We start from the raw sequence: 26,750 nt of genomic DNA, 5'->3' as shown, positions 1-26,750 counted from the left end.
TGTGCTGGCTGAAGCTGCGTACTGTTTGTCTTTGTATTATAACAACACTGTTGAGCATCAATCAAACTAGTGCCAGATAACGTGCTTTTACTACTGGATTGCGCCTCATATCGAAGCATACAGGCATATATGTCATTTTGATTATACTTGTCCATTGATATAGTGAGGACGATGCATGTTGTTGTCGTATGCCTCCATAAAGCTTCTGTAGAATCATGAATGCTGCATTGTTATCTCTTGCAACCACCAGAGGTAGAGAAGCACGTCCAACCGTTTAATAAGGCCGTCCGCCATCTCTTGATCCCCTACCGTATGCGCGCCCACTGCCGTCTGGTATCCTTTCTCCTCTCCTCCACTCTCCACTGGGGACGCTGGCTTGATTAGATCCATACATTATTCCACTCCTCCCTGGCCCATATCTCGACCGCGATAATGTAGAGTCCCGCGAAAACGGGCCCCCTCCAAATGCGCGCATGCCTCCTCCCACTGAAGAGGTGGACGGTCCGCGAGAGGGTAACGGGGGAGCCACAGACCCGTCAGCGAGGGGCGGTAGTATAGCACAGTCAATGTAGTCCCCTATCACAAACCGCACGTCATGCAGCACCTTGTCCGCCTCATCACCTTCAAGTGTTATTCCTTCACCTTCATCTTCAACCTTTTTCGGTCTTATGATGACACTTCCTATATCTTTGCTGATGTATTTCCCGCGCCCATCCCCCACGTCGCCCGGTCGACCGCTAGGCTGGCTCCTTGTGTCAGGGTAAACTAGCCGGAAGCTCAATCGCGTGCCTACCGCAGGGTCGGGGAGCAAGGCGGGTAGTGTTGATGTGAGCAGATGCGCCAGCTCGCGAAGAGAACACGACTGCCAGGTGTATATCTGAAGATGTGGAGGAAGCGGAGGGTTTGCGACTGTTCCATTCTCACCTGTAGACGGTGCAGATAGGATAGGGAAGTCCGACAGTGAGTGAAAGGAGTTCTGGCGGTAGAAGAGCTTTAGGTGGAAGGGCGTTGTCTTTTCGCGATCAATCTTGAGAGCCTCCTCTCCCGAAGCCATGACAGGTACACGCCTCTCAAGGAATGTCCGGTGGGAAAGTCAAGGTATACACTCTCCAAGGCCCTTATATCAGTATCGAGAGATTAAAGGGATTTAGATAAGTGTTGAACGGCGTGTCAAAGCTGCTGTTGGGGTTATTTACCACGGTCAAAGCTCGCGGCAACAGATCGCGAGACCTGTTCAACCGTGAGATTTCTGTATAATAGCAATGTCCAAGCACGTATAAGCCAGTGAAAAGGGCTAACGCGCGTAGATTGTATGAAGACGTAGGTAAATGTGTGTCTGGATTGAATAATAACTAGTGAGCTGGCAGTTAACTAGTTGGTTAGGTTGAGATAGAAGTCCTCACGACCGAGAAAGGAAAGAAAAAGCAAAAGCTGGCGACAAACGACCGAGCGAACGAACAACCAACGGCGACCAACTTGAGATTCATAGCAGACAGACGATTGACCACGACAGCTGGGAGGGCTACGCAGACTACACGATGGACTTTGCCTCTCTTATGTCCAAGGAGATATCCAAGGCCAAGTCAGACGCCGCGGAGAAGAAATACACCAAACGGTCTGACATCGAGGCAGCTCGCGTGGCGGCCTACAACGCTGAACAGGAGAAACTGCAGCGAGAACGAGAAGAACGAGCCGAACTCAAGCGGAGGCGAGATGAAGAAGAAGCGGAACAGAACCGCCGACGAGAGGAGAAACGCAGACGGCTCGCCGAAGAGTCGAGGGCACGACGAGAGGCGGAGGAAGAAGCGCGAGAAAAAGAGCGCCGCAAGCGCCTAGGACTGGCTGAAGATGAATCCAGCAGCGAGAAGGATGGGACAACTATCCAGGACGGCGAGGATCTGGATGATGACGAGCTGGTTGGGAAGCTGCGGGAGCTTGGGGAACCAGCACGGCTCTTTGGAGAGAGCCACAAGGGGAGGCTGAGGAGATACAGAAATCTCGTCAACCCAGAGCAGAACAGGAAGAAGCTTACGGATGGACCAATTCCTACCACCCTAGAGCTGGTACCAGAGGCCGATATGAAGGTGCCTGATAAGCTGCCTGCCGACGAAGAAGGGAAACGGTACCTGTTCAGACAGCTGGCCTCATACTTCACACTCGTCCTCAAGGAATGGGAGATCGCCCTGGCCCAGCGAGATGATTCTGTCAAGCAAACCTTTCAGGGGAAGCAGGCTTATAACGCTATGGTACAGTCGCGGGAGAACATGCGGCCACTGTTCAAGAAGTTCGAGAATGGAGATATCGAGGACGGTATCCTGGAACCCGTTGTTGAGATTGTCAGAAACGCCCAGAACCGTCGATACGTTGATGCCAATGACGGATACCTTACATTAAGTATTGGAAAAGCGTAAGCAGAGCTCATATGCACCTATCCATGGATGGGAGAGTCAAGTGCTAACTACATTGTCCAGAGCCTGGCCTATTGGTGTCACCATGGTTGGCATTCATGAGCGTTCTGCTCGGGAAAAGCTACATGAAGGAGGCAAGGGACAGGCCCATATCATGAGTGATGAGATTACTCGCAAGTTTCTCCAGAGCATTAAACGATGTCTGACCTTTGCCCAAGTTAGATGGCCACCGGATGACCAGCTCCAGCTCATGGGATGAGAACACCTTTCTACGGCTACTGTCAATATTACTCATTATCCTAAGACGATATCTATATGTTCGAGGACAACAACAGTTCAATTAACGGGCTGCTTTAACCGGACTATCTTTGCCCACCCCTTTCCGCAAGCCCGCGACCTCAGCCTCCAACTGCTTCAAAGCCCTGGCGTATCGATCCTGCAAGTCAGATATGTCTCCATCATCTAGCTTGACGGGCACCCGCTTTACCGTCTTTCCGGTAGCTCTGGCTACACTTCCTCTGGCTATATCATTTGTAAACCATCTGCCCTCGCTATGGGTTACCAGAGTCCAAGCAGAGCCAGGACGGCCAGCTCTGGCAGTACGGCCAACTCTATGAACATAGGTAGTCAAGCTGTTAGGAACGTCATAGTTAATGACATTATCCAGCAGAGGCAAATCCAAGCCACGCGAGGCACGATCTGTTGCAATTATTATTTGTATCTTCCCCTTTCGATAACCTGAGATGGCCCTCCGCGAGGTGCTGGATTTGTTGGATTTGATAAGAGTTCCAACTTTCCCATCAAGATACGGGTACATGAGAGTAAGTAGACGTGAGAGCCGTGATGCTGCCTCTGATGATTTTGTGAATATCAAAACGGAACCAGATGTATTGTTTTGCTCGCTTGAGGTCGATGAATCGCTGCTCACAGACGTACTTGAATCTGAGCTAGAATCAGAGTCGTCTTCTGATGTAGATGTGGATGACGAGGCAGACGAGGAGGATATAGAGTCGTCTGACGAATCACTGGAGTCACTCGAGGACACGCTCGTGTCGGAGGATACGGATATCTGCCTGCTTTTTGTCCTGGTTTTCTCCTCAATGACCATGCCGATATATGACTGCAGGAGTTTCAACAAGTAGAGAGGCTTTTCAGATCCATCGCCTACAGGTATCGAGCTTTCGTTCAGGAGTGACGGCAAGGCAATGTTACTGTCTGGCTCTGCCTCTCCAGCTTCAGCTTCGTCCTTTTCTGCACCATCAACAACCACAAGTTTAGGATTATGTAGTCTCAGAGAATTGAGCTTCGTTATATCTCGAGTCATGGTAGCGCTAAGTATAACTTTTTGGAGTTTCCGAGACTCTGCTGGGTAACTCAACGCCTTTATCAGCTGTTCTAGCGAGCCAGTAGCAGCAGGTTTCTCCTTAGTCTCTAAGGCAGGTAGAACAGTCTCCACCCACTCTTGAAAGCTTTCATTGAGTAGCCTGTCAGCTTCGTCTATGACCAGCCATTCAAGAGAGTCAAGTGTAAAGCCTTTAGTCGATCGGATATGGTCGACAAGTCTGCCGGGGGTGCATATCAGTACATCAACACACGGAGATGATTCTATACAATGGCCCGGTAATGTCTTGCTATACTCCTCAGCTTCGGCGATGTAGTCTACCAGACTGAAAGAAGCCCATTCATCCGCCGTCATTATTGTGCCATTCTGGCTCCTAGTACTCTCTGGCCTGTACACACTTATCTGTTCCATGATCTGAGCCTGCTCGTCCTTAAGCGCAGTTGAGCCAACAGCGGTGCCAATTCGAAGCCCGGAGCCACTTGAGCAGAGCTCACATGCATCGCGAACTTGTTTGACGAGCTCTCTTGTAGGAACAATAATCAAAGCCCGTAGCTTTGCAACAGGCAGGCGTTTGAGCCCAGCAAAAATCGGGAGAACGTATGCCAGCGTCTTTCCGGACCCAGTAGCCGCCGAAACACAGACATCTCCGGTGTATCTTGCAGGTCCTTTTGCGAGAAGGGGTATCACCGCCGACTGAACGGGCAAAGCTTCGGTGTATCCCTTGTTCTTGAGAACATCAACCAGACCCGTTCCAACCCCCAAACTTGAAAAACTTGACCGAAGTCCAGACGAAGTCTTGGAGGGTGCTGCCAGCCATGCAGGGAGAGTAGAATAAGATGGTGTTGCGGATTCGCTGGGCGCAGGGGCAGGTTGTGGCAAAGGCACCAGTCCATGGGCTTCTTTCTCGTCATCCTCTACCGGCGGTTTATTTTCTTTCAGATCAGGCAAAACCAGGTCCGCAGCGCTTTTCTTCGCCTTCTCGTACTTGGACATAATTTTCTTGTGCCTTTTCGTGGTTGCATCATCCCCGTTGGCCGTTGATATCACTTTCCGTCTGGTGTCATTCTCCTTTGATGGCATCCCTCGAGCTTCATGTTTTCGAGCCTGCTTATCAGATCCGTTTGCCATGCTTCCACCACTTTCCTTCTTCTTTCTCCCATCAGGCTTGTCCTCCACTGCAAAGTCCGTCGGCTCCTCTGCGCCCTTCTCAGCGTTCGAACGCTGGCTGAACCCATTGCCCACCGCCCGCGCTTCTGAATCTGTCTTCGAGCTGGCACGCATTTCTCCGACATCTTTCTGGGGCGTACCGGCAGTAGAACTCTTCTTCTTCCTGCCGCCCTTCTCGACACTATGCGGCCTATCCGAGCTATCTTCATGGCGCTTCCGTTTGCGAGTAGCGGGAGATGAATGGTCCGTCCTGTGCGCTGTGTCTGCCATCACTAGTACTCAGGTCACCGCCCGTTAGTCTAAGGGCTATCTGCAAACTGCTGCTTCTTTTCTCATCCTTCTTTTCAGGCTTATTTCCGCCTCTTAACTCATTCTTCTTCTCTCAATGTTGAAGTTTTGGTTTTTTTTCTTTTTCTTTTTTATATCCTTTTTTAAGCCTCAATTTAACATTACATAAACTTAACCACGTGATTATAAACCTTATCGAGGTCCAAAGCCCAAAAAGACGAGAAAACATCCGCGATATTTTGAGCTTTTCGATTGAAGCGCGCGAGGAAGAGCAGGAGGAGGCGCTGTCGAGCTTGATGTGACCATCTTCAGCAAGGATAGAGCCTTGTCCATGGCGCGCGCTCTCCGCGAGCTTTCCATACGCCCACCATGCCTTACAATATCGCGTAAGTAAAGGACTGTCTGTACAATTCTAGCTTGCAGCTGTCACTAATCAATTACTTGAAAACGGCATGTAGCATGATAAGTGACTTTTTCTTCCCCCAGCCGGGTATGGGCATTGACTTTTGAATACCTCCTGTTTTGGCTTCTTCCATTAATGAAGAGTTGTAGGTGGAGTGGAAAGTCACATCTATCAAGTCTCTTCGGTGAGTTAAGAGCTGGCTCAACCTTAGAAGCAATTGCTGTCAGAGGCTAATCCAGTAGATATAGAAGCTCATTGACCGCGGACACAAAGTGATCATCGTTACCCATGCATACAAGGGCCGGACCGGAGTACGTTACTTGACCAACGGCCTCAAAGTCTACCATGTCCCTTTCTTCGTTATCTACCGCGAATCAGCCATGCCTACTGTCTTCTCCTTCTTCCCGATATTCAGGAATATTATGATCCGAGAACAGATCGAGGTAGTGCACGGACACGGTAGCTTGAGCTGTTTCTGTCACGAAGCCATCCTTCATGCGCGGACAATGGGGTTGCGCACTGTCTTCACCGATCACTCCCTCTTTGGATTTGCGGATGCCAGCTCCATCCTCACAAACAAACTACTCAAGTTCACACTTAGCGATGTGGATCACGTTATATGCGTCAGCCATACATGGTACGATTGATTGTCTTTGCGACCTTCCCACGCCCATCTCGCTAATACCTGTTACAGCAAGGAGAACACTGTTCTGAGAGCATCTCTTGACCCTATGATGGTCTCTGTGATCCCGAACGCTCTAGTAGCGGAGAACTTTCGCCCACCGTCATACACCGAATCTGTCAGCGGCTCGTTAAACAATCGCCCATTAACTCATAGAATGCCCGGACCCCGTCTCCTAGGGCCGGACGATACAATAACGATAGTGGTGATATCACGGCTCTTCTACAACAAAGGGACGGATCTACTAATAGCAGCAATACCCCGGATACTTGCGCTTAATAAAAACGTGCGATTTATTATTGGTGGATCTGGCCCAAAGGCCATCGACTTGGAACAAATGCTGGAGAGGAAAGTGCTTCAGGACAAGGTAGAGCTATTGGGCCCGATCAAGCACGAAGATGTGCGTGATGTGATGATCAAAGGCCACATATATCTTCATCCCAGTCTGACAGAAGCCTTTGGCACCGTGATCGTCGAGGCCGCCAGCTGCGGGCTGTACATTGTCTGTACCCGTGTTGGTGGCATCCCGGAAGTTCTCCCGCAACATATGACAACATTTGCAAAACCGGAAGAAGACGACCTAGTGCAGGCAACAGGAAAAGCAATTGCTGCGTTGCGGTCGAACAAGGTGCGAACTGAGAAGTTCCACGACCAGGTCCGAATGATGTACTCATGGACTGACGTCGCGCGACGCACCGAACGTGTCTACGATGGGATCTGCGGTGCCATTAGCGAGGAAGAGTTCTACGGCAATTTCCCCAAGGAGAGCTGGACGGGCTCGCGCAGGCGAGAACATAGTTTTGCGTTGATTGACCGGCTGAAGCGATACTATGGCTGTGGGATCTGGGCAGGGAAGCTGTTCTGCCTCTGCGTGGTGATCGACTTTCTGCTTTACGTCTTCCTCGAGCTATGGATGCCTCGCAGTAGCATCGACATTGCCCGAGACTGGCCAAAGAAACCAGTTGGAAGAGAAGGCAGCCAGCTGCTAGACGTTCGTCAGCCGATGGACAACGCTCGGCACCACCCTGGCAACGAAACCTGGCAGGAAATGATATGAGTGAATAGTCGATTTTCGTTACGGACGATGTTCTTATTTTTATTATTGATGATACCCTTTTTATACAGATAGTGAGGAGAGCACCATGGAACTGCGTTGTTGACATTGAAATAATCTAGCAATTATTGGAGATGCGCATTCTATGAAGCCTATAGCTAATGATAAATGACGAAAGTAGTAAATCAAGATAAATCAACCAAACGCCGGGTATATGCAGTCAGCCGTATATTCACATCAGATGCAAGAAGACTCCCAACCAAAATCGGCTACAGCTACCTCATGACAGGCGGCCGGCCTTCCTTATTCCACTTCACGCGACTCCTGACCCAGTCGACAGCCTCTTGGACACCGGTGCCTGTTAATGCGCTGACAGGGAGCACTCTGCTATCCCGCACGCCGCCTCCTTCTTGGCCTTCGAAGACCTTACGGACAAAGCCCTCCTTGATACGGACGACCTCGACGCAGTCTTCTCTGTCTTGCTTGTTGGCCAGCACAAGAATAGGTACGCCAGCCGTGTCTGCATGTCGGAGAACAGACTCAAGGACCTGGCGGCACTCATCCAGCCTGCCAAACCGTCCGGCACGATCGATCGACTCGATCTTCTGTATCTCAAGCCCGCCGTCGGCCAGCGATGCGCCATCGCCACCGTCACCTGCGCCATCAAATTCTGTGCCAACTTCTCCATCATCCCTAGGTGTAGTCAACGGGCCGAGGTCAGAGACATCTGGGTCATCCCCCACATCCGCGCTGTCAACCACGAAAATAATGGCGTGACAGCTCGAGTAGTAGCTCTGCCAGAGACCTCGCATGGAGATTTGGCCCCCAATGTCCCATATCTTCAAATACATGTCCGGTAACGAGATGGTAGAGACGTTTTGACCTACTGTCGGCACCGTCTTTGCAGAGACCTGCTGTGTCTGTCCGTCAGCAGGTGGGATGTAGAGCGCCTTGATCTGCGAGAGCAGCGTCGTCTTGCCCGCGTTATCGAGGCCGAGCAGTAAGATAGAGTATTCTGTATACGCGTAACTTGTCAGCATACGTTTCTTTTCCTCGCAGTGACTAGAGGGTTTGTTTGAATTCCGGACGCCGACCTTCTTTGCTTGTAGCATACTGGTACAGCGACTTCGCGAGGTGGAACATGCTTGCAGACGGCAGCAACCTCCAGGGACATGCCGCAAGACGTCAAGGGAGCTTTGAAGACTGGCCAAGACAGCCGATAGGGCACGAACTGTCCTCCAGCGATGCGCTGTTGCTGGTTATCAACGCCTGCCAAAAAATTAATAGCCTTAACTTCTTATTTGTAGATAAATACTCCGTACTTCGAACACTTAAAATTACTATGTAAGCACCTTTAACTATCCCAGTGGTGATTATGTAATCAATAGACAATACAGAGCGCCGTTGAGTTGGAAGTAATGGAAGGCATTTCTCTTGTCCAATAACATTGCATTATTCTATGTTATATAATCAAAGTTGTTTATAGTTGTAAATATGCTTAGTAATTATCTACAAGGAACAGAAGCATTGTTTGCAGGCTGGCACTGTGATGAGGACAAGCAACCTTTGTGGAACGGTCCCTAGGCTTGTTCTTGAGTACCTGAGAACAATTATCGATTTCAAATAAGCTGGAATTGCTTCCCTAAGGTCTTGGAATGTTGTATTCTGATGAAATTGGTGGTGGGTGTTATTCCTAAGAATATTTGGCTAAGAACTAACTAACTACACGAACGTGACATAGGCGATGCTGCTCAAAACATCAACAACTTTCGGCCTGATATTATATTGTCTCTTCCCCGGCTTTTACATCGGCACTCGGACATTGACAGATCGACATTCTAGTAATACTGTGTTTTCGGTAGAAGATTTTGCTTCTGATTATTTTCCAGTGATCTTGTTAGTAACATCGTGCCTAGTGGCTAGTTATAGGCCACTGGCGGCACTTCAACCAGCTAGTCCCGAGGCAGCCAAACCGCCTTTCCTAAAAATTTCTTCCAGGAGTCTATTTTCTCCCCAGCGTGGGTGGCTCCTATAAACTGTAGGTCTACCCTTTATATAACCGTGTGATGTTACTTGGGTATTCTTAGCACACTGCTCGCTGTCCTTTGAGCTCATCGTGATGTGCCATCCCAAAGGATCGACTCGGGCCCTTTTCCCGCTGCCGATAGTCTTATGTAGCCCCGACCTAACCAGTCATAGTAGAACAAGCAAGTTAGTTATCTTCTCCAAGAGAGCTCACTTCATAACTCCCGTACCTTATTAAGATGGCCTTGGGGTATAGGCCCTTGTCTCGGGCCGTCTGGTAAGCCAGGGCGATAAGGCCCTGGCGCTCGGCTGCATTTTTGGGGAGAACTCCCCGTTGGAAAAAGTACCTTACTATATTGATGGTTGACATGATTCTTATGTAGCTGGTAACCCTACTCAAACTGGTCGTGTTATGTACTATAGGACTGGTAAGTCACTGTAGAACACGAGTCAGTTGTATGCTCGAAAAGACTTCGTTGATAGCCCCATCGCTATACAGGATGCTATCCGTACCTCATAACAATGGCTTTAGGGTATGGCCCCAAATCCCTTACCGTTTGGTAAGCAAGGGTGAACGGCTGCAGGTGATCGATCTGACGTTTGCCCGCAATGGTGGTCGAGTTGTGGAAATTGGACCTGATAGATGATAACAGGCAAGTTGCCTTAGTTGGTCATGCCCTCATGAAAAAAGGTGAAAATTTGTTTTTGATAGCAAATGTTACCTTATCAAAATGGCCTTAGGGTAGATTTTCCTGTCTCGTGCTGTCTGATAGGCCACTTTAACGAGTGATCGGAGGAGCTCCTCATTCTGGGGTAAGTGTCCTCGATAGAAGAAGTACTTCACCATATTGATGGTCGACATGGCTTGGCTCGGGAGATACGGCGTCTGTTGGTTTCACTCAAGGTAAAGGGATTCAGGATAGATAGGAGGTTGGATGAGCATGTCCGAGAGTTTTCTCTGCACGGGTGGGACGGCTGTGTTGACGTGCTTTATAGGTAACTCTTCGCTTGGGCCCTGGCAGCGCAGGTGCCATTCAGAACGTGGAAACTGCATGCAACAAGCTGCGGCAGGAGCTTTCGCATCAACGCGGCCTGCAGTTTTGGCCCCCAAATACCAAGGCCCCAGCCAGCCAGTATCTAGCTAGACACATAGCCCCTGCATACGCAGTGTAGGCCGTGAAAATGAGGGGGTGGAGCAAACGTATCAAACGGCTGGCGGCCATGGGTGCAAGGTGGTTATGCATGCTGTAGCCAGCCGTGTGCAAGTCTATGTTTTATTGCTTGATATGTAGCAGCTGGGTATCCAGATGCCAGGCGAGATGAGGTTGCATCTCTGAAAAGTAAGGGTAGTATGGAGCCGTCGGTGGGAAAAGGAATTTGGGGACTGCAGTCGACCCGGCGCACGAAAGAAGGGATTTTATACCCCCCGCTGGGTCAGAGCTAACTGACGCATTCACTTCTTAACTGTTGGTTAGTGACTTAGGCGGCCTTCACTGGTGCCCCGAGGCCTGCCAGGATCACTGACAGGGGTGAATGCACAGCAGTCAATGCGAGCTCTCTAGTTAGGCAACTCGTTGACGGTACGTGTTAAGTTGTAGCCATTATTTTAGGTAAGGAGAAGAGAAGAGAAGCCATGGATTTCTGCTTAGGTAAGAGAAAAAGTGCTTAGGTAAGTATATAAATAAGAGAGGCTTAGTAAGTAATGCTGTGGTTAATTGCATGGTTAATTGTCCAATAATATCTTGCTATTTCACTTAGTAATAAAAATTACATAATGAGACGACCCACTCTCTTGTAGGGATTTTTAACCTAAAGTTGTCCTTTTAGTCCGCCGTATCAGTCAACCATTAGTTAATATAATGGAGTGAGTTGGTTCCTCTTGGGTTTCCTGGCAAGCAGAGGCTGGCCTTGTAGCTTCATCCCGCTCAGGCTGGCGTGGGTTCATTCTCCTGGTCCGGTCGTTTTGACAACTAAGGTCATCTGCAGCAGCCTTGTCACGAGTATCATGAGGCCACCTTTTCTACTGTCATCGGCCCTTTTCACTTTTGTAAGAAATACCCCAAAGTTCCAGCGTGTGCTCCAACGTCTTCCCCGGCAGTTTTCAACATTGCCAAAGCTTGCCATGTCCACCCCTCGCGAGGCTCCAGGTTCCCAGTACGAGTATATTGACGACAGTGTGGAATTATTAGAACGATACCTGCCGGGGGGGTATCATCCGATATCAATTGGAGACCTACTGAACAACCGCTATCGCGTTGTTCACAAGCTCGGCCATGGAACATTCTCCACTATCTGGCTTGCTCACGACAAACAGAAGGCTGCATATGTAGCTGTCAAAGTGAGCACAGCAGATTCAACCCCTAGGGAGGCTGATGTTTTGTGTACCATTGCCAGCTCATCTTCCCACCCTGACCACCCAGGCCGGGCCATGATCCCTAGGATCCAGGACCAGTTCGAGCTCCAGGGCCCAAACGGACGTCATCTATGCTATGTTACAGCTCCAGCACGGTGCAGTGTAGCCGCTGCGAATTTCTGCCGTCTCTTTGCTGTTGAGACTGCGCGGTCGCTCGCTACCCAATTGGTGTTGGCTGTTGCATATATCCATGGCCAGGGGTTTGTTCACGGAGGTTAGCAAACCACAAAAAGCTATCTAAGACCCTGGTATAATCCAAACTAATTTCTTAATGCAGACATTCACCTGGGAAACGTTCTGATTCGGCTGCCATCTAGTCTTGATCAGCTCTCTGTTGACCAATTGTGCGAGAAGTTCAAGACGCCTCTCGTAGAGCCGGTTGTGCGGCACGATAAGCAACCGCTTCCCGCTGGAGTCCCGTCTCACGCAACCCTCCCTGTCTGGTTGGGAAAAAGGGCAAACGAAATTTTGCCCACTGAAGCTCATCTAATCCTAAGCGACTTTGGTGAGGCCTTCTCACCATCTGATCCCCACCAACGGAAGCTGGGTGAGCAATGTCGATCACCTGCTGCCTTCTTACCACCGGAAGCGCACTTTGAACCAGAGAAACCGATCTCCTTTCCTTGCGATATCTGGACGCTTGCATGCGCCATATGGTCTATTCTGGGTTCCCGCGACCTTTTTGAAAGTATGCTGGCTACAAGCGATGATATCTCCAAGCAGCAGATGGACATTCTTGGACCGTTGCCACTTGAGTGGTGGACTGCATGGGAGGCCCGTCCTAGATATTTTGACGAAGGAGGCCAACCAAATGAAGGCCGGTTTGTCTACCCTTCTCTAGAGCATCAGTTTGAGCGGTTCATACAAAAACGTCGGCAGGGGGATAGAATGGGTGAGTTCGATGCCGAGGAGGCACGGGCATTGCTTGACATGATCCGTCCCATGCTAGCATTTAAACCAGAGCAGCGGGCAACTATAGAGATGGTCCTCGCTTCAGACTGGATGATCAAATGGGGGTTGCCAGAGTTTCAGAAGCTACAACCTGTTAACTAGCGATTTATTCCTGTGAATACCCTGTACCATATTGGAGTCGCTGGACTTATCGGGAGAAAGAGCAGAGAGACTCGATTAGAGAGACTCATGCTGGTTATTATTATTCAATTCATTCATATTCCTGTCAAAAGTCAGTGATTCTTTGATAGCAATAGGTGCAGGCGTAGGCGTTGGTTAGATATATTATATTATTTGAAGAGTCCGTTGACTTGCAAACAAGTATTATAACTATGTAGCCTTCGAGGCAGTGATTCACTGGGCTAGCTACCTGCTATATCCACAATGATATACAGAGGTCCTCTTATCAGAAAAAGGTCCTACCTTTGACTAGAAATACCTAGACGTCAGACTACCGAGCTAGAAGGCGAGGCCTGCGAGACTTGCCTCGTGTTGGAAGATACCGAGAGAGTAAATTTATGATTGATATCCATACCCACTCTGTAGGTCCCGGTTTGCAAAGGATTCCTACTAGCCTCTATCTAAATTGGATGGCGGGCACATTGCCCACAGGGCTACCTGAATGCTATCCCGGAATTTAGTTATTCCATTCATCCGCCCGGACCAATAAGATCCATTGCATGAATATCAACCTTGTTACATAAGCAATGTGAATTTGTCAGCACTTCGGGATTTTGCCGCTCGGCGCATGGAAACTTTAGCTAAAAAAAAAAAATAACTAGCGAAAGCCGGATTCTCGTCCACCTCCGGCTCTGCTCTCTCTGGATTTATAATCAGACGGACGGGACGGCGATGGCAGGATCCTTCAGTTGAGTGCATTATTAGCATGTACATATTGCAGCGGGTGTCCGAGTTTGTTATTCTCGTCCGCTAGCATGCAGCCGTGGCCCAGGGCGGGCGGCACCACCGGTTATTTAGTTATAGATCTATAACTACCTCCACCACAGCCGCAGTTATCACAGCTTCGAGTCGGCATCAAACCACTGGCGAACAGACGGGCCAGACACTCGTTTCTCTCTCGGTTATAGAGGTAGAGGCAGCCATATCTTGTCTTTCTCTCTCTATCTCTCTCTCTCTTCGTGTTTCTTCACTGCTCTAGACATAGAGAAATGCGGATGGCTCTACAGCCGCAGGATATACCGCTCTCCTGCCATCCTATTTTTCCCTCGCTGACAACCTGAATTCCCCTACTATATATTTACCATGGACGGGCAACGGTCTGACTCGTCATTCACTGACGCAGTTATCGTCGGTAAGTGGTGGGCTTTGCATTGCTGTGTTAGTTGTATAGAATATAGATTAGCAACGCTAACACTGCTGTCTAGGAAATGGCCCCTCTGCTCTGATTCTATCCTATATTCTACATGGAAACATCCCCTACTACAACCTTGACTCACCTCATCCTGATCCCATATTGCATGCAAAGCTGAGGGATGCCACGGAGCTTCTCCGGCTCGATGTTGCCCGCTTAACCAACCATTTCGAAGCCTCCCGATTCTCCTACTCGACGCAGTCCTTGCCCATCAACTCCCTGGTTGACTCGCTCGTCCGGCCGTTTGGCGAGACCGATGATCGCGAGTCAGCATCCTGCGTCTCCTGGCATCACGATCCCCAGCGTGCCGTTCCCCATCTCTGTCTTGGTGATGCGTTGCAGCCCGGTGGCCAGTGGACCGAGTGTCCTCCCGGCACCACATGGGATATCCAGTCTCTCAGTTACGCGGGGATGCTCTCTTTGCCAGGGTACAGCTTCTACGATCACTACTACGCTACTCATGGTGTCCACATGCCTTCATATACCCGACCATCCAGACAGGCAATAGCAGAGTACCTGGCCGCATACCCGGCCGCTGTTGGTATCGGCAACTCTATACAAAACGGACAACTGGTTTCCGGCGTCTCTCGAACAGATGGTGGCTTCTACATTGCCTCACACCGCATTCATTGCAAACACCTTGTCCTTGCTTCTGGCATCTTCACCGAAGTCAAGCCTGCAAGACCTCTCCTCCAGCCACTACTCTCCCTTCCGGATCATCCAGATGTATCCACGACAGAAAAGGCGCCTCTTCTTGTCATCGGTTCTGGCTTTTCAGCGGCTGACATCATTATCTCTGCTCCCCGAGACCAGAAGATCATTCACATCTTCAAATGGGAGCCGGAAACAAATCCTTCTCCGCTTAGAAGCTGCCACCAGCAAGCGTATCCTGAATACGCCGGAATATACAAGCTTATGAAACGCAGCACGCTGGCCAAATTCACGACCTCCAAACCAAACAAACGGAACCAATCTTCTCTCTCTCCCTTTCTCACCACCCGGGACTGGGATGATATATATGAAGCCCTGCCCAACACGCTCGTTGTGGATGTGGAGGTTGATGGCACTGAAGGTGTTGTCACCTTTCGATGTAGTGACGATTCCACAATCACTCGCCGTGTGTCCGGCCTATCATACGCCGTGGGCCGAAAGGGCTCACTGGCCTATCTTGACCACATGCTTCAGCGTGAAATACTCGGCGCCGGCTTTGACCAATCCCAAGATGCATCCATTGCCAAAGACACTCTCAAATCGGCTGCCGTGAACGATCTCGAGGTAGCCAATGACGTGTTTATTATTGGCAGTCTCACGAGTGACTCCCTTATTCGTTATGCTTACGGTGGCTGTATATATGCAGCAGGGAAGCTCATGGAGCGGCACGCTCAACGTCAGGTTCACCCCCCACCTTGCGATGGTCCTGTTGATCACACAGTACCTGGCCAGCCGCAGCCCGAGCTTCCTACTACCCCATCACCTAATACACCAATGAACATATTGAACCATACCAAATTTAATAATAAAAGCAGTAATACAGTACCCAGTGAGCTTCGCATGCACAGGGTCTCCTCTGACCTTAAACTGGGATCAAAAAGTGATAGATTTGGCAGCAGAAGGCAGCGACCTTGGTGGGCGTTCATCTTTTCTTCATGAGCAATTTTATATATCTTTAAGCTTACAATGCACACTGCTCTTGTTGCATTCGTCTACACTCTCTATTAACTAATACCGCCCGTGCATGAAATACCAACATTACTGGGCGTCTTTAACCTCCCTTCGATACTAATTGACTACCAAGTTTGATAGATCCTAGGTGAAGTTTCTTTCACCTAAGCTGTCAAGGGAAGTTGAGGTGATAGCGGAAAAAAAGCCTGCCTACAAGCCTGACTCTTGGCTAGTTTGCTTTGCTTGCCTGCATGCATGCATATGATACCCCTTGCTATCATAACCAATCTGCAGATAACAAAGGAAACTCCAGTATACACCAGATATGTAGCGGGTGCATAACCGAGATGGCTACATGCAGGAACCGTGTCAAATATACCTTCATGCATATCTGCCAGAGAGTAAATAATGGCTGTCTTGAGACGCTTCAACTTGGTTGGCGTGGTGAGTATTTTAAGCCTGATTGTGAAATTCACACCAACGATATACCCATCCTATAATGTATATCCCTCCTTGTAAGAGCTATTAAGATGACCGCAACAGTTGAGGGATATCCTCCTGTAATGCACGCCAGGAGTCTTTTACTATCCACTTTTTAGGTAGGACTGTAAGGCGGCGGTTGGCAGGCTGTTTGTTATGCACCCTTGGGTTCACTACGCCGGAGGCGTAAATTATAATGCCAAACAGCAGGGCTTTTGGCATATCCATGAAATCCCACCTCACCATAGACTGCATAGCTAGTTAATGCAACTAGTTACCCGAGTATATATTGGATAGGGGATCTATGGTATAAAAGAGGCAACCTCGTCGTCTCAAACACAAGATATGAAGAGCACATTCAGCCTCTCGAATCACCTCTTTTCTCCTACCTGCCTCTAGAACAGTAACTTATCATCTCTCAAGATGCATCTTCTGGTCCTCCTACTCTTCCCAATCCTGGCTCTCGCCAACCCTGCTCCCATCAGCCTTGCTCCCGAAAACCCTCTTGAGTCTCTACAGGCCAGAAGTGCGAGTTATTGCTGCAAACCCTTTCCCCCAGGTAGCAAAGTAAGTCGCCTAGGGAGTGAACTTACCAGCCAACCAGCCGCTTCCGCAACTGATATACTAAACCAACACAACTAACTATTCTGCTTAATCATAGAGCTGGCGCCTCTGTGGAGATGGCACGTTTGGAACACCATGCTGCGGATATGGGAGTAAGCATCGGCTTTGACATCGCCCGTATCTACTGTGCTTTGATAGCCAATGATCCGATGTCTAACTTCCTGTCCCGTTATAGAGTGTAATATATTTTGCTGCGCCTGCAAAGGTGGATGCCGCGTGGTTTAGAGGCGGTTTCTAAGACACAGCTTATTATCATGGATAACTATTTAGTTAACCATCTTGGTTAATAATAGTATTCATCAAATGTTGCCGGCATCAACTGATACTTACGTGACTATAAGCCAATTTCCGTATCACCGCAAACGGCGTTAACGAGTTACTCTGCTCCATCACATTAGCCTTTCCTTGCTTTGACATGGATTGCTGTCCCTGAATACGATAACTACAAGTTACCTGTTCTCTGTGAAGTGATCAACAATATGCATGAGTTGAACCAACATCATTCTTTGTGTACGCCGTCTGGCTACACTTGTTCGCGCATGATCTATAGCCAACCGAAATACCCTAAGGCTGCACAGGGTAAGATCTGGAACGTTGCGGGATATTTCCTTTCCATGATTCCAGGCCCGTATCTTATCGTCGGATGTCATTGTTATACCATTCCATGCATGTAACTATACTATGACTACCGTTTATTGTGAATGAGAACTGCTAGGTCGCGCGATGGCCGCTTGATGTCCACTGTACGGCGCAATTGTAACTGCGAGGAATTCATTTACTGTCCACTCCTTTTCAAGCTTACTGTTACGGCCCCTCAAACATAGAGGCCGACATGAACCTGCGAGTGAATGAGTTCTCCCATGATAGCTATGACGTCGTTCTTATCACAGATCCACGCCGATATAACATGCTCCTCTGGTATAAAGATGCACCCTTCCCTCCCCTGTAGCCATCCTTAGCTCCAAGGCATAACAGCACATCATCTACTTGACTATATCTGGCCCCTATACAGATCAGAGACTACGCACCTTCTCCTTCACAACAATGAAGCTTTCGGCCTTATTCATCTTCCCAGTACTGGCCCTCGCCAGCCCTTTCAGCCTCGCTACCACCCCGGACACGGCACTTACATCAAGAGGAGAGCAGGCCTGTTGCAAAGCCTGGGCGATTGCAGGGCCAGTAAGTGACCAGGCTCTGCGCCAGTAGTTTTATTAGGAAGAGAACTAACTTACCGTCTTATGTATAGAAGTGGAATAAGTGTGAGGATGGGACAACTGGAACTCCTTGCTGTGGATATGGAAGTAAGTATATATATTAATGCTTATGAAGCAGGATACCCATTAACTAGAAGAATGACTAATTTATCCCTAGAGTGCAATGGTTTCTGCTGTGCTTGCAAAGGAGGATGCCGCAGAGCGAAAGGCTAGGGCTCATATCTTGACGCATGATGTTTGCCATCGGATCTTGCTACAGTTAACTAGTTAACTAGATTTAGATACAACTGTAGCAAGAAATAACCTGATCGGTCTTCTTTTATTACTCCGGTATGCAACCTATAGAGAATCACCATTATCAAAATATGCCGATCACGTAATTTAGTTACTTCAACAGCTGGATGTAAGTTACGTTAATCCTCGTAAAAGGTTCATGGCACACAAGAGATCATGTTCATTTATACAAAGGACTTCAATTCATTAGTTTATAAATCACGGGGGATAATCAAGTATAGTGGTGTATCATGACCACAGCTCCCATCCGTTTTGGGGCATCCAACCATTTGAAACATCATTGATCCATTCCAATTCGTACAAAGAAAAGAAATTAAAAGCAACTCGTGACAATGACCATATTAGGCGCGAGTCATAACCTGGATTTACCAGCGGTGATTATATAGGGCGCAGTAGGATTAGAGAATCATAGGCCTCACGTCGGATTATATAAATGCAACGAGTAATGCCATGCTGGAGATACAAGTTACAGCCTTGCCCCAAGTTGAAGGGGAGAGGGATCCTGCACCTCCAGGGAATGGAACAGGATCTGTGGAAGAGGAAGGTGGGATGCCGGTCCCTGAGCTAGGAATGGAGCCGCCCCCGGTAGTAGTCGGTGTGCCCATGCTAGTGGGGATAGGGCCCTCGGAGGAAGAAGAGCCATGTCCTCCCCCACCGCTGCGAGTGGTAGTCGAACCGCTGGCCGTGGACGGTGGATGGCGCGTATTGGTTGGCTCTGGATCGCTTCCGGTACTTGAATGTGTGGCGGTAGATGTGGACTCCGTCGATGCATCCGTCGAAGTAGGCTCCGTTGTCTCCGTGGACTCAGCTGTAGAGGTGGTCCTAGTCCTTTCTGTAGTTGATGAATCTGTCGATGACTCAGTTGATGATTCACTAGAACTCCTGCTTGATTCAGGAGAGGAAGTTTCACTCGTTGTGACAGTTGAAGAAGATCGCGTTGGGGTAGAAGACTCCGACGTTGTCATGGAAGTCATGGAGGTAATAACTGTTGAATGAGTAGGCGATGATGTGGTAGAAGAGGTCATTCCAGGTTCAGGCCTAGTCGTAGGGCCACTGGGGATTGGAAGGGTGTCACAGTAATCAAGCCATTTCTGGAATTCGGGGAAGAGAACAGTGTCAAATTCTGAGTATGTGCCATTGGATCTATCATTAGTGCATTTTTTGCACTGCCCAACAAGCTTCATAAACAGAGAGTCCGGCTTGCACAGCGCGGGATCTGCTCCAACGGCTTCTGCTTCAGTCGCGGCAGAATCACACTCATCGTAACACTCGCCGGCCACAATCTCAGGACCGCGTTTGAAAAGAGCGGACAAGGAGCGACGGAAATAACCTTGAGAGGTTGCCGTCACATTTTCAAACGAGAAGATATCAAACGTAAGGCCGAATTTTCTTGGGTCAATGTTGAAGTAGCCGGGAGAAACAACCCACTTCTCAACCTTACCAGGCGTCCATTTCTGTGGGGGGTGTCTTGGAGGGCTAGGAATACACTCATCAGGGCTACAAACAAAGTTCTGACTTGGAAGTCCGACCTCGAAGTTACACTGTCCGTCCGCTGGAGTACGCTTTGGTCTGCAAAGTTGTCCAGGAGGACATCCCCAAATGTAGTTCGATGGAAGTGGCGCCAATGGAGTATACGTTGGGTTGGCAGTGCGGGTTGGGCAGAGAGATATGGAGAAACTCGTTGTCGTTGTAGTTACTGTATTGGTCTTGGTGACAGTAATTTCCTTTCCTGGCTCTGTCAGTGTCTGGGTTATGGTCGATGCTGGCAAAGTAGTTGTAATCACTGTTGTGCTGGCAGGGATTGTTACTGTGGTTCCAGATTGGGTTACAGTACTGGCAGGCAACGTTTGAGTCACTGTCATGATGGTTCCAGGAAGGGTGGTAACCTTGGTGATTGTCGAACCCGGCAGGGTAATTACATGAGTCTCCGGAGGTGGAGTGCTAGTAATCGTGCTCACTGTTCCAGGCTCAGTGTAGGTCTGGGTAATCGTCGAGGCGGGAATTGTGGAAGTTATTACCGTAGTGTTTCCAGGAAGGGTGACTGTGGTTCCTGATTGGGTAATCGTGCTAGCAGGTAATGTGCTGGTCACCGTCATAGTGCTTGCTGGAAGCGTAGTCACCTTTGTAACAGTAGATGCAGGCAAAGTGATGATTTTAGTCTCCGGTGGTAGTGTAACAGGAGGAGGAGTCACGGTAGGCCCTGGTACCGTAACTGAAGTGGTGAGAGTTGTACCTGGTAGAGTAGTGTACATCGTAGAAACGTAGGTTGAAGTGATGGTAGTAGGTACCATAACAGTTACCACTGACGTGACAGTTCCAAACGTGGTTGTCGTTATGTAAGTGGGCACGACGGTTGTGAATGTGGTCGTAAGCGTGGTCGTGTCCGAGATTGTGGTAGGCTGAATAACAGTTGTGGAGACGGTAGTTGAATCATGGATAGTGGTCTCATTGTAAACGGTGGTAGGAATAGTCGTCGGCACCGTAGTGGGAACTGTTGTGGGATCAATGATGGTAGTTGGCTCGAGGACTGTTGTGGGGATCGGGACCGTCTTGGTGACATAGTCAGTGATAATCTTGGTGATACTGGCGGTCTCCGTTTTTGTTTCGGTCTTGGTTTTGGTAACAGTAACTGTATGTTTCCCACCTCCAGGCTCACAGCAACAGCAGCAGGTCGTTTCCGGGGTGTAATTGTATCCTTCAGCACTCCCAGAGCTACGACCAAAGATATTTTTCATATCTTCACGGCGTTTATAGATACCACCTTGCTCAGGACAGGTATCATTTTTGCATAGCGAACACCCCTTTGCCCAGCAATATATCTATTTTTATTTGATTAGACTCGCATCAACTAGTGGTGGGGGGATAGCCAAGAGAGGTTCAAATGGTTAAAAGATAATCTTACATCACAGTGCACGTCACTGCCGGGTTTCGGCGGCTGGTTGGGGCAGCCAGGAAACTTGCACCCATCATCAGGAGGGGGAGAGGAAGTGAAGATGGTTGTTGTTCGAGGCGGACAGCTATGAATAGTGCTTGTTGAGGTGATGGTGGTGTACGAAACGGTGTACCTTGGAGGGTATGCTCCGTAAGCCTCGGGTCCGGTTGGGCTGCGATAAGTCTGAGTGGCATCAGCCTGGAGCACTGATGTAGCCGCCCACAGAAGAACAGATGTAGTCAACCTCATTGTGGCGGGTATTCAGTCATAGACAGTAGAAATGACCACACGGCGAAGCAATTGGAAGCTTAGAGATCACTACTCATGTGCTCGAATAGCTAACGAGAGTGAAAGCTAATGCTGCGCGAGGTAGGAAAAGAGGGAGGAAGAGAGAGAAGAGATGCGACAACAAGAGTAGATAAGAAGGACAGAAACTGTCACCTAGGCAGAGCTCAGGGAGGTAGGGGTTCCCTAGTCAATAAAATAATGTCTAGCGAATGTCAAGAGAAAGCCAGTGGGATAAAAAGAAACGAGCAAGGTCAACAAGTGCCTGCGTATGAGAGGTCCAGGTATGCTCCATACCTGCACCAGAGAACCAGAGCAGTGGGAAGAGCGTCAGGTAGTAAGTTATACGGGAGAACCTGAAGGATCTTGGGCTAACCACAAGCCTACAGCCTCTCTCGACCAGCTCCGCCGCCACCATTTTTGCTTTGATCTTTGGCGTGGAAGAAGAGTCAAGGCCTCCCCAATCAAAAGCTGAAAGAAACGGCTGAATGCAACGTCACTCCCGCTCGCAGACTGCATGGTATTAACTTTTTTTTTTTTTTTTTTCGTTTCCTTCTCCCCCCTGCGGAATGGGCTTTCGCGCAGTCTTTTTTCAGGCGGAAAGAAAAAAGATCGTGAGAGAAAAGAGAAAAACAAACGAAAGCAAGCAAGTGGTGAAGAAAGAAAACTGGCAAGGCTCTTGCAGGCTTGCGTCCGCTGCAGGCCCTCCACACTCGAGGCCCCCAGTCATCGACCGGACTGGTTGATAACAGTAGTCTGAGCTTTTCTTCCCTCTTTTAGAATGGGGATGCAGGATTGACGCAGGATGCAGATATCTCGCCTAGTCTCAAAATGGTTAACCGTGGATACAAGGATATGTCGTCTGCGGGTTCTATGGACGGGGATGAAATATACAACTAGCGGACAAGTTGACAGCATGCAGAGATGATCGTGGGCGCCGCCCTGCTCCGGCAGTGGTAACTTGTACTTCTCTGCAGCTTATAATACGGCCTTGAATCTTTATTAATAGCAGCGGTACGTATAGCTGAGTGACAGTGTGGGAGAGCGGACCGCGCCCGACGGTCTCGCGCAACATATTGTCACACCAGGGGTTCGAGACCTTGAGTAGATGACGAAGCATTGTATGTAGTAATTGTTTTGCTGGTTCACTGGGTGGTTCACTGGGTGTTTGACGGATGTTGAAGTCGAAGTCGAAGTCGAAGTCGCCGTTTTGAGCCGCATGGATGGCACATGACCACGGCCCGCCGCGCGCCTCCGCTTTGGCCGTCGTCGGCGACTTCGAACGACTTCATCTCTTCAACCTCCAGGCAAGATGGCGACGAGCTGGTCACTCTGCTTGCTGCTTCGAGGTTTACGGAGTACACCCAACAAGTCACGCAGGGAGGCTGGATGACAGCTCCCGCCCTGTCTCAGATTCGCCTGGAAGACGCTTCTCGCGGGTGTCTGCATGCATGGCCTCCCCTGCGCGCCCATCAGTCATAACACGCGGCGATATGAGTTAAGGACTGGGCACTCCCATGCACGAGCGAGTTCGACACGCCCGGAAGTGATATCTTCACGCAGGCTAAGAAAGGCGCATGTCTCACAGGGGAAAATTCAACCAGTTAGCTAGTTGGCTAACTAACTAACGACCGATAGTCTTGTTGTACCTGCTTCTGCACCCTGCTTGAACCACAGAACCCATAACAACGGAGTACAAAGAGTGGAAGAAGCCAAAGTTGAAGCCTTGGACGAAACAAACACCCATTCGTCCAAGCCTTTGACCAACCCTCTCACGCCACACCACCCTCGCCAGTGGAAAGTCAAGCTTAGCCTGGCTGAACGATAAAACAAAGCAGAGGCGGAGTCGCCGTTGTTATTTTATTGTGGGTTTATCCAACGCAGAGAGAGGCGGGAGGTCTGAGATGGCGGTGCTCAGCTTTAGCCTGTCCCCTCAGTCTTCCCACTCGTTAGTTATCTATAGTTAACACCACCTAAAGTAGTCAGTTACCCACAACCCGCCCGGTCCATCAACCATCAACCGTCACCCACCAAATTTTTTACCATAAAGCTGCCAAAAACTCCACTAGGTCGTGACGCAATAAATATTTACAGAAATTATACATATATCATTACTGAGATATTCGACTCGCCAGCGGAGTTAAGTGGAAGTTTTGCCGAGTGCTTCAACAAGCTAGTAGTTGTTTTCCAACTAACTAGTTATATAATAAAAAATTGCAGCCGGGAATTCCTCCGCAAATACTCCTTATCGCGAAACAGTTACCCTTCGCTCTTCACTGGCTTGAATATTAACTCATACTTGATATCTAGGCTGACTTTTCTTAAAATCTTTCCATAACGGCTGGTTATTCCAATCTTTGAGCAATGCGTCATGAGGCTCCCTCCGTTAAGTTCTATTTACTCCATATCGTTATCTCAGGTCGGAGGATAGCAGCGCTATCCACTCCTACTGGATGGAGCCGCCCACAAATACGGAGTAGCAAAAGTATCTCTATTAATATAACTAGGAAGCAAGTTATCGAAGGGGGATCAAAAGGTTTTGATTTCGGAGGCCGTGCATTATGGTTAACTCCTGAGTTTGTTCGTCCGCCCGTCACCCCGTATCTACCAGTCAACAGCTGATCCCAACAAAAAGACTTTGAAAAAATCGCTTAGGCCAGTGATCACTCTTGATGCGCTTTGGGCCGGGCCTTAGCTCCATGGACAGGGATAGACGTTTTCTTGCAGATATCCACTCGCGCTATTCGACTTGGCGTGCATCGGAGGAAGAAGGCAGAAGACAGGCATCCATGGAGCTGTCGTCCTGTCAGAGGAGGTGAACCAGAGTGTCCCTGGACCTGCGCAGGCACAAGACGATGATGATACGGAGTAGATGGCGAGGAGCAGTTGGCCTGAGGATGCTGAAGATAATGCACTCTCGCAAGCCAGCCATGCAGCTAATAGAAGCGGTTACCCTTCAAACTTGGCGAGGATCCAGGGTAGGAGGATATTTAATGCGTGTCGTATCCAAGGCAACGTACAAGCCTCTCTTCCCAAGGTTCCAGATGGGAACACACTATTTTCAGCGGCCGTTATTGGCCATTGCCAACGAGGCTGAACTCCTCTGTTGGCACCAGCAAACAACAGTTGGGCCGTCGCAACGCAGCCATTGAACGTAACTCTGTCGATATTATGCTGTCAAGCCTAAACTGAGGGTTGCCCGGAATTATGGGAGACTTACGGCATCTTCCGCTTAATCTGCGCCAGAGGCCTTCGGCACTTAAGTAAGTAGATGCTGGCATTCTGAGCTCTTCGCCCAACCCTTGCTTGCCCCTCCTTTCGTACATATTACCGAACGAGGAGTATCTCCCTGACAACTCACCCCACTTGGGCAAGAGAGTCTACTGGTCTGCTCGATTGGGTGATATCTCCACTCCAGCATTGTCCAGAAATTGGGACGTGTGCATACCCTGTCATAGTACCAAAGTATGGAGTAAGACTGAGTGTTGATGGCACATTGCTCGTCTCTCCAGCAGAACCAGGGTAGAAGATGACGACTGTGTTATGGATATCACTTACGGAGTACTCCATACTGCTCATTGAAGTCCAAATCACCGCACCCGAAGGACGTGCTATGCTGGCTAACTGACGCAAAGCCATCACGGAGGATAGGCGCTTTTAGTGTACCGAGATAAGCTCGCAATTGATGGAATAGATAGACAGCCTTTGCTTTCTACGTCTTGCGGGGTGAGCTGTATATTGGCAGCAGAGAAACTCTCGAACTACAATCGTGAAAAGCCCTGCATACTTGGTTCGCCTTGCGCATAAGCTCTCCCCATGGGCTTTATCATACATGGCTACATCCGAAGCGGGAAACCCATACAACGAGCGATGATCAGGTGCCCGGCGTAAAATCCTCAAGATGCAGACTACCCTGGGCGCCCTCCCCTGCGACAAGAGAACATCATCATGCATGGAATAATATCGACCCCGAGTAAAGAACCGCTTACTTAGTTGTCCCTTGTCCGCATTCACCCCAGCCATGTATCTGAAGACATAAGACTAACAATACGATGTCGCTGCTGGATGTTGCATCACCTGTCAGACCCCCATTATTTTCCTTACTGGACGGAGTAACTACAGGTAACTAATAACAAGTTATCATTTGCAGGAGAGTTGGGACTTGCCCTTGCCAGGTTCATTTGCTTCGCGAGACACCACAAGTTAGTTAATCGCCCACTTGGTAATAACCCCCTGAAACTGGAGTTGACCATCACTTACTCGCCATAGCCGCATCCGGATGCCATCGCACGATAATAACAATGTCTGACCAACAAAGAAGGTAGAGAGAGGAGAGGCGAGAAACAGAAGAAAAGAGAAGAGAAAACTATTCATTGGGTGACAAGGATAAAACCTCCATGCACAACGATCTTGGCTGTCCAACCATAGTGAAATATATGGCGCGCTAAAGCGACGGCGCCAGGGGCTCCCCTGCAAGCCTCGATGTCAGACACCCAAGAGGACAACAACCTAACTCGGGGATGGACGTGCCATGGGAACAAACAAGCGGCATGGTCAAAAATGGAAAAGTGAGCGCGCCGGCTATCATTTTCCACGCCCGGGATGGGGTGGCATCGGCCAGCGAGGAATCATGCAAGGAGTCAACAGAGGATCTATTCGTACGGAGTCCCCGTCCTCTCAATACGGCAGTTGTTCCCTCCCTGGCCAGATGGAGAGAACATGTTGGATTTTGGAGAAGGCCCAAGGATGCAGAGGCCCGCAAAAGACGTCCCCATTTTGCGGAGCTGCCCACCATTATAGTTATCATATCCTTTTATGAAGGGGACGGTGAAGGGATTTGCTTCCAGCAGTTCTCATGGACCGATACTCCGTAGACACTAGCTGCACAGCTAAAGGGGTTAACAAGTGAGTTCATCTCTGGCGTTCCAGCCTGAGCATACGGAGTATGTACTCCGTACAAGCGGAATGATACTCGTTACGGACTACTCGGCCATGGTCTTAACGCATCCTGCAGGCTCTGAGTGCATGCCTATCGATGAACTTACCTATGGATACGGCCTCTCGCGAGCTTTCTTCTTGACCAACGACCAACGCCCCGGCCCCTGTGGCTTCTCCCTTGCAAGCACTTGCGGCTTTTTTTGGGTTTTTTGGTCC

General features: G+C 49.3%; 8 protein-coding genes across 8 annotated transcripts; 4 read left to right on the top strand and 4 right to left on the bottom strand.

The window, feature by feature from the left end:
- Positions 1-274: 274 nt before the first annotated feature.
- Positions 275-1,054, bottom strand: TRV_07687 (Sin3-associated polypeptide Sap18, putative; the record flags this gene model as incomplete). The annotated part of the gene is made up of 1 exon (XM_003018262.1): positions 275-1,054. One exon carries the CDS (start codon positions 1,052-1,054, stop codon positions 275-277), a length of 780 nt encoding a protein of 259 aa, XP_003018308.1.
- Positions 1,055-1,538: 484 nt separating this feature from the next.
- On the top strand, positions 1,539-2,667 carry TRV_07686 (uncharacterized protein; the record flags this gene model as incomplete). Its single annotated transcript, XM_003018261.1, has 2 exons — positions 1,539-2,407; positions 2,472-2,667. 2 exons carry the CDS (start codon positions 1,539-1,541, stop codon positions 2,665-2,667), a joined length of 1,065 nt encoding a protein of 354 aa, XP_003018307.1.
- Positions 2,668-2,748: 81 nt separating this feature from the next.
- Positions 2,749-5,187, bottom strand: TRV_07685 (DEAD/DEAH box helicase, putative; the record flags this gene model as incomplete). The annotated part of the gene is made up of 1 exon (XM_003018260.1): positions 2,749-5,187. The coding sequence occupies one exon, from the start codon at positions 5,185-5,187 to the stop codon at positions 2,749-2,751; it is 2,439 nt and encodes an 812-aa protein (XP_003018306.1).
- Positions 5,188-5,988: 801 nt separating this feature from the next.
- TRV_07684 (uncharacterized protein) lies at positions 5,989-7,347 on the top strand (the record flags this gene model as incomplete). The annotated part of the gene is made up of 2 exons (XM_003018259.1): positions 5,989-6,245; positions 6,303-7,347. The coding sequence occupies 2 exons, from the start codon at positions 5,989-5,991 to the stop codon at positions 7,345-7,347; spliced, it is 1,302 nt and encodes a 433-aa protein (XP_003018305.1).
- Positions 7,348-7,619: 272 nt separating this feature from the next.
- On the bottom strand, positions 7,620-8,456 carry TRV_07683 (ADP-ribosylation factor family protein; the record flags this gene model as incomplete). The annotated part of the gene is made up of 1 exon (XM_003018258.1): positions 7,620-8,456. One exon carries the CDS (start codon positions 8,454-8,456, stop codon positions 7,620-7,622), a length of 837 nt encoding a protein of 278 aa, XP_003018304.1.
- Positions 8,457-11,374: 2,918 nt separating this feature from the next.
- On the top strand, positions 11,375-12,835 carry TRV_07682 (uncharacterized protein; the record flags this gene model as incomplete). Its single annotated transcript, XM_003018257.1, has 2 exons — positions 11,375-11,996; positions 12,060-12,835. The coding sequence occupies 2 exons, from the start codon at positions 11,375-11,377 to the stop codon at positions 12,833-12,835; spliced, it is 1,398 nt and encodes a 465-aa protein (XP_003018303.1).
- Positions 12,836-13,996: 1,161 nt separating this feature from the next.
- On the top strand, positions 13,997-15,755 carry TRV_07681 (uncharacterized protein; the record flags this gene model as incomplete). The annotated part of the gene is made up of 2 exons (XM_003018256.1): positions 13,997-14,045; positions 14,119-15,755. The coding sequence occupies 2 exons, from the start codon at positions 13,997-13,999 to the stop codon at positions 15,753-15,755; spliced, it is 1,686 nt and encodes a 561-aa protein (XP_003018302.1).
- A 3,049-nt stretch (positions 15,756-18,804) lies between these two features.
- Positions 18,805-21,560, bottom strand: TRV_07680 (uncharacterized protein; the record flags this gene model as incomplete). Its single annotated transcript, XM_003018255.1, has 2 exons — positions 18,805-21,198; positions 21,282-21,560. The coding sequence occupies 2 exons, from the start codon at positions 21,558-21,560 to the stop codon at positions 18,805-18,807; spliced, it is 2,673 nt and encodes an 890-aa protein (XP_003018301.1).
- Positions 21,561-26,750: the final 5,190 nt, after the last annotated feature.

Source organism: Trichophyton verrucosum, assembly GCF_000151505.1.
Source record: "Trichophyton verrucosum HKI 0517 chromosome Unknown contig01086_1.f1.exp, whole genome shotgun sequence".
NCBI classification, from domain to species: Eukaryota; Fungi; Ascomycota; class Eurotiomycetes; order Onygenales; family Arthrodermataceae; genus Trichophyton; species Trichophyton verrucosum.
This window is presented reverse-complemented; position numbering and strand designations above follow the sequence as displayed.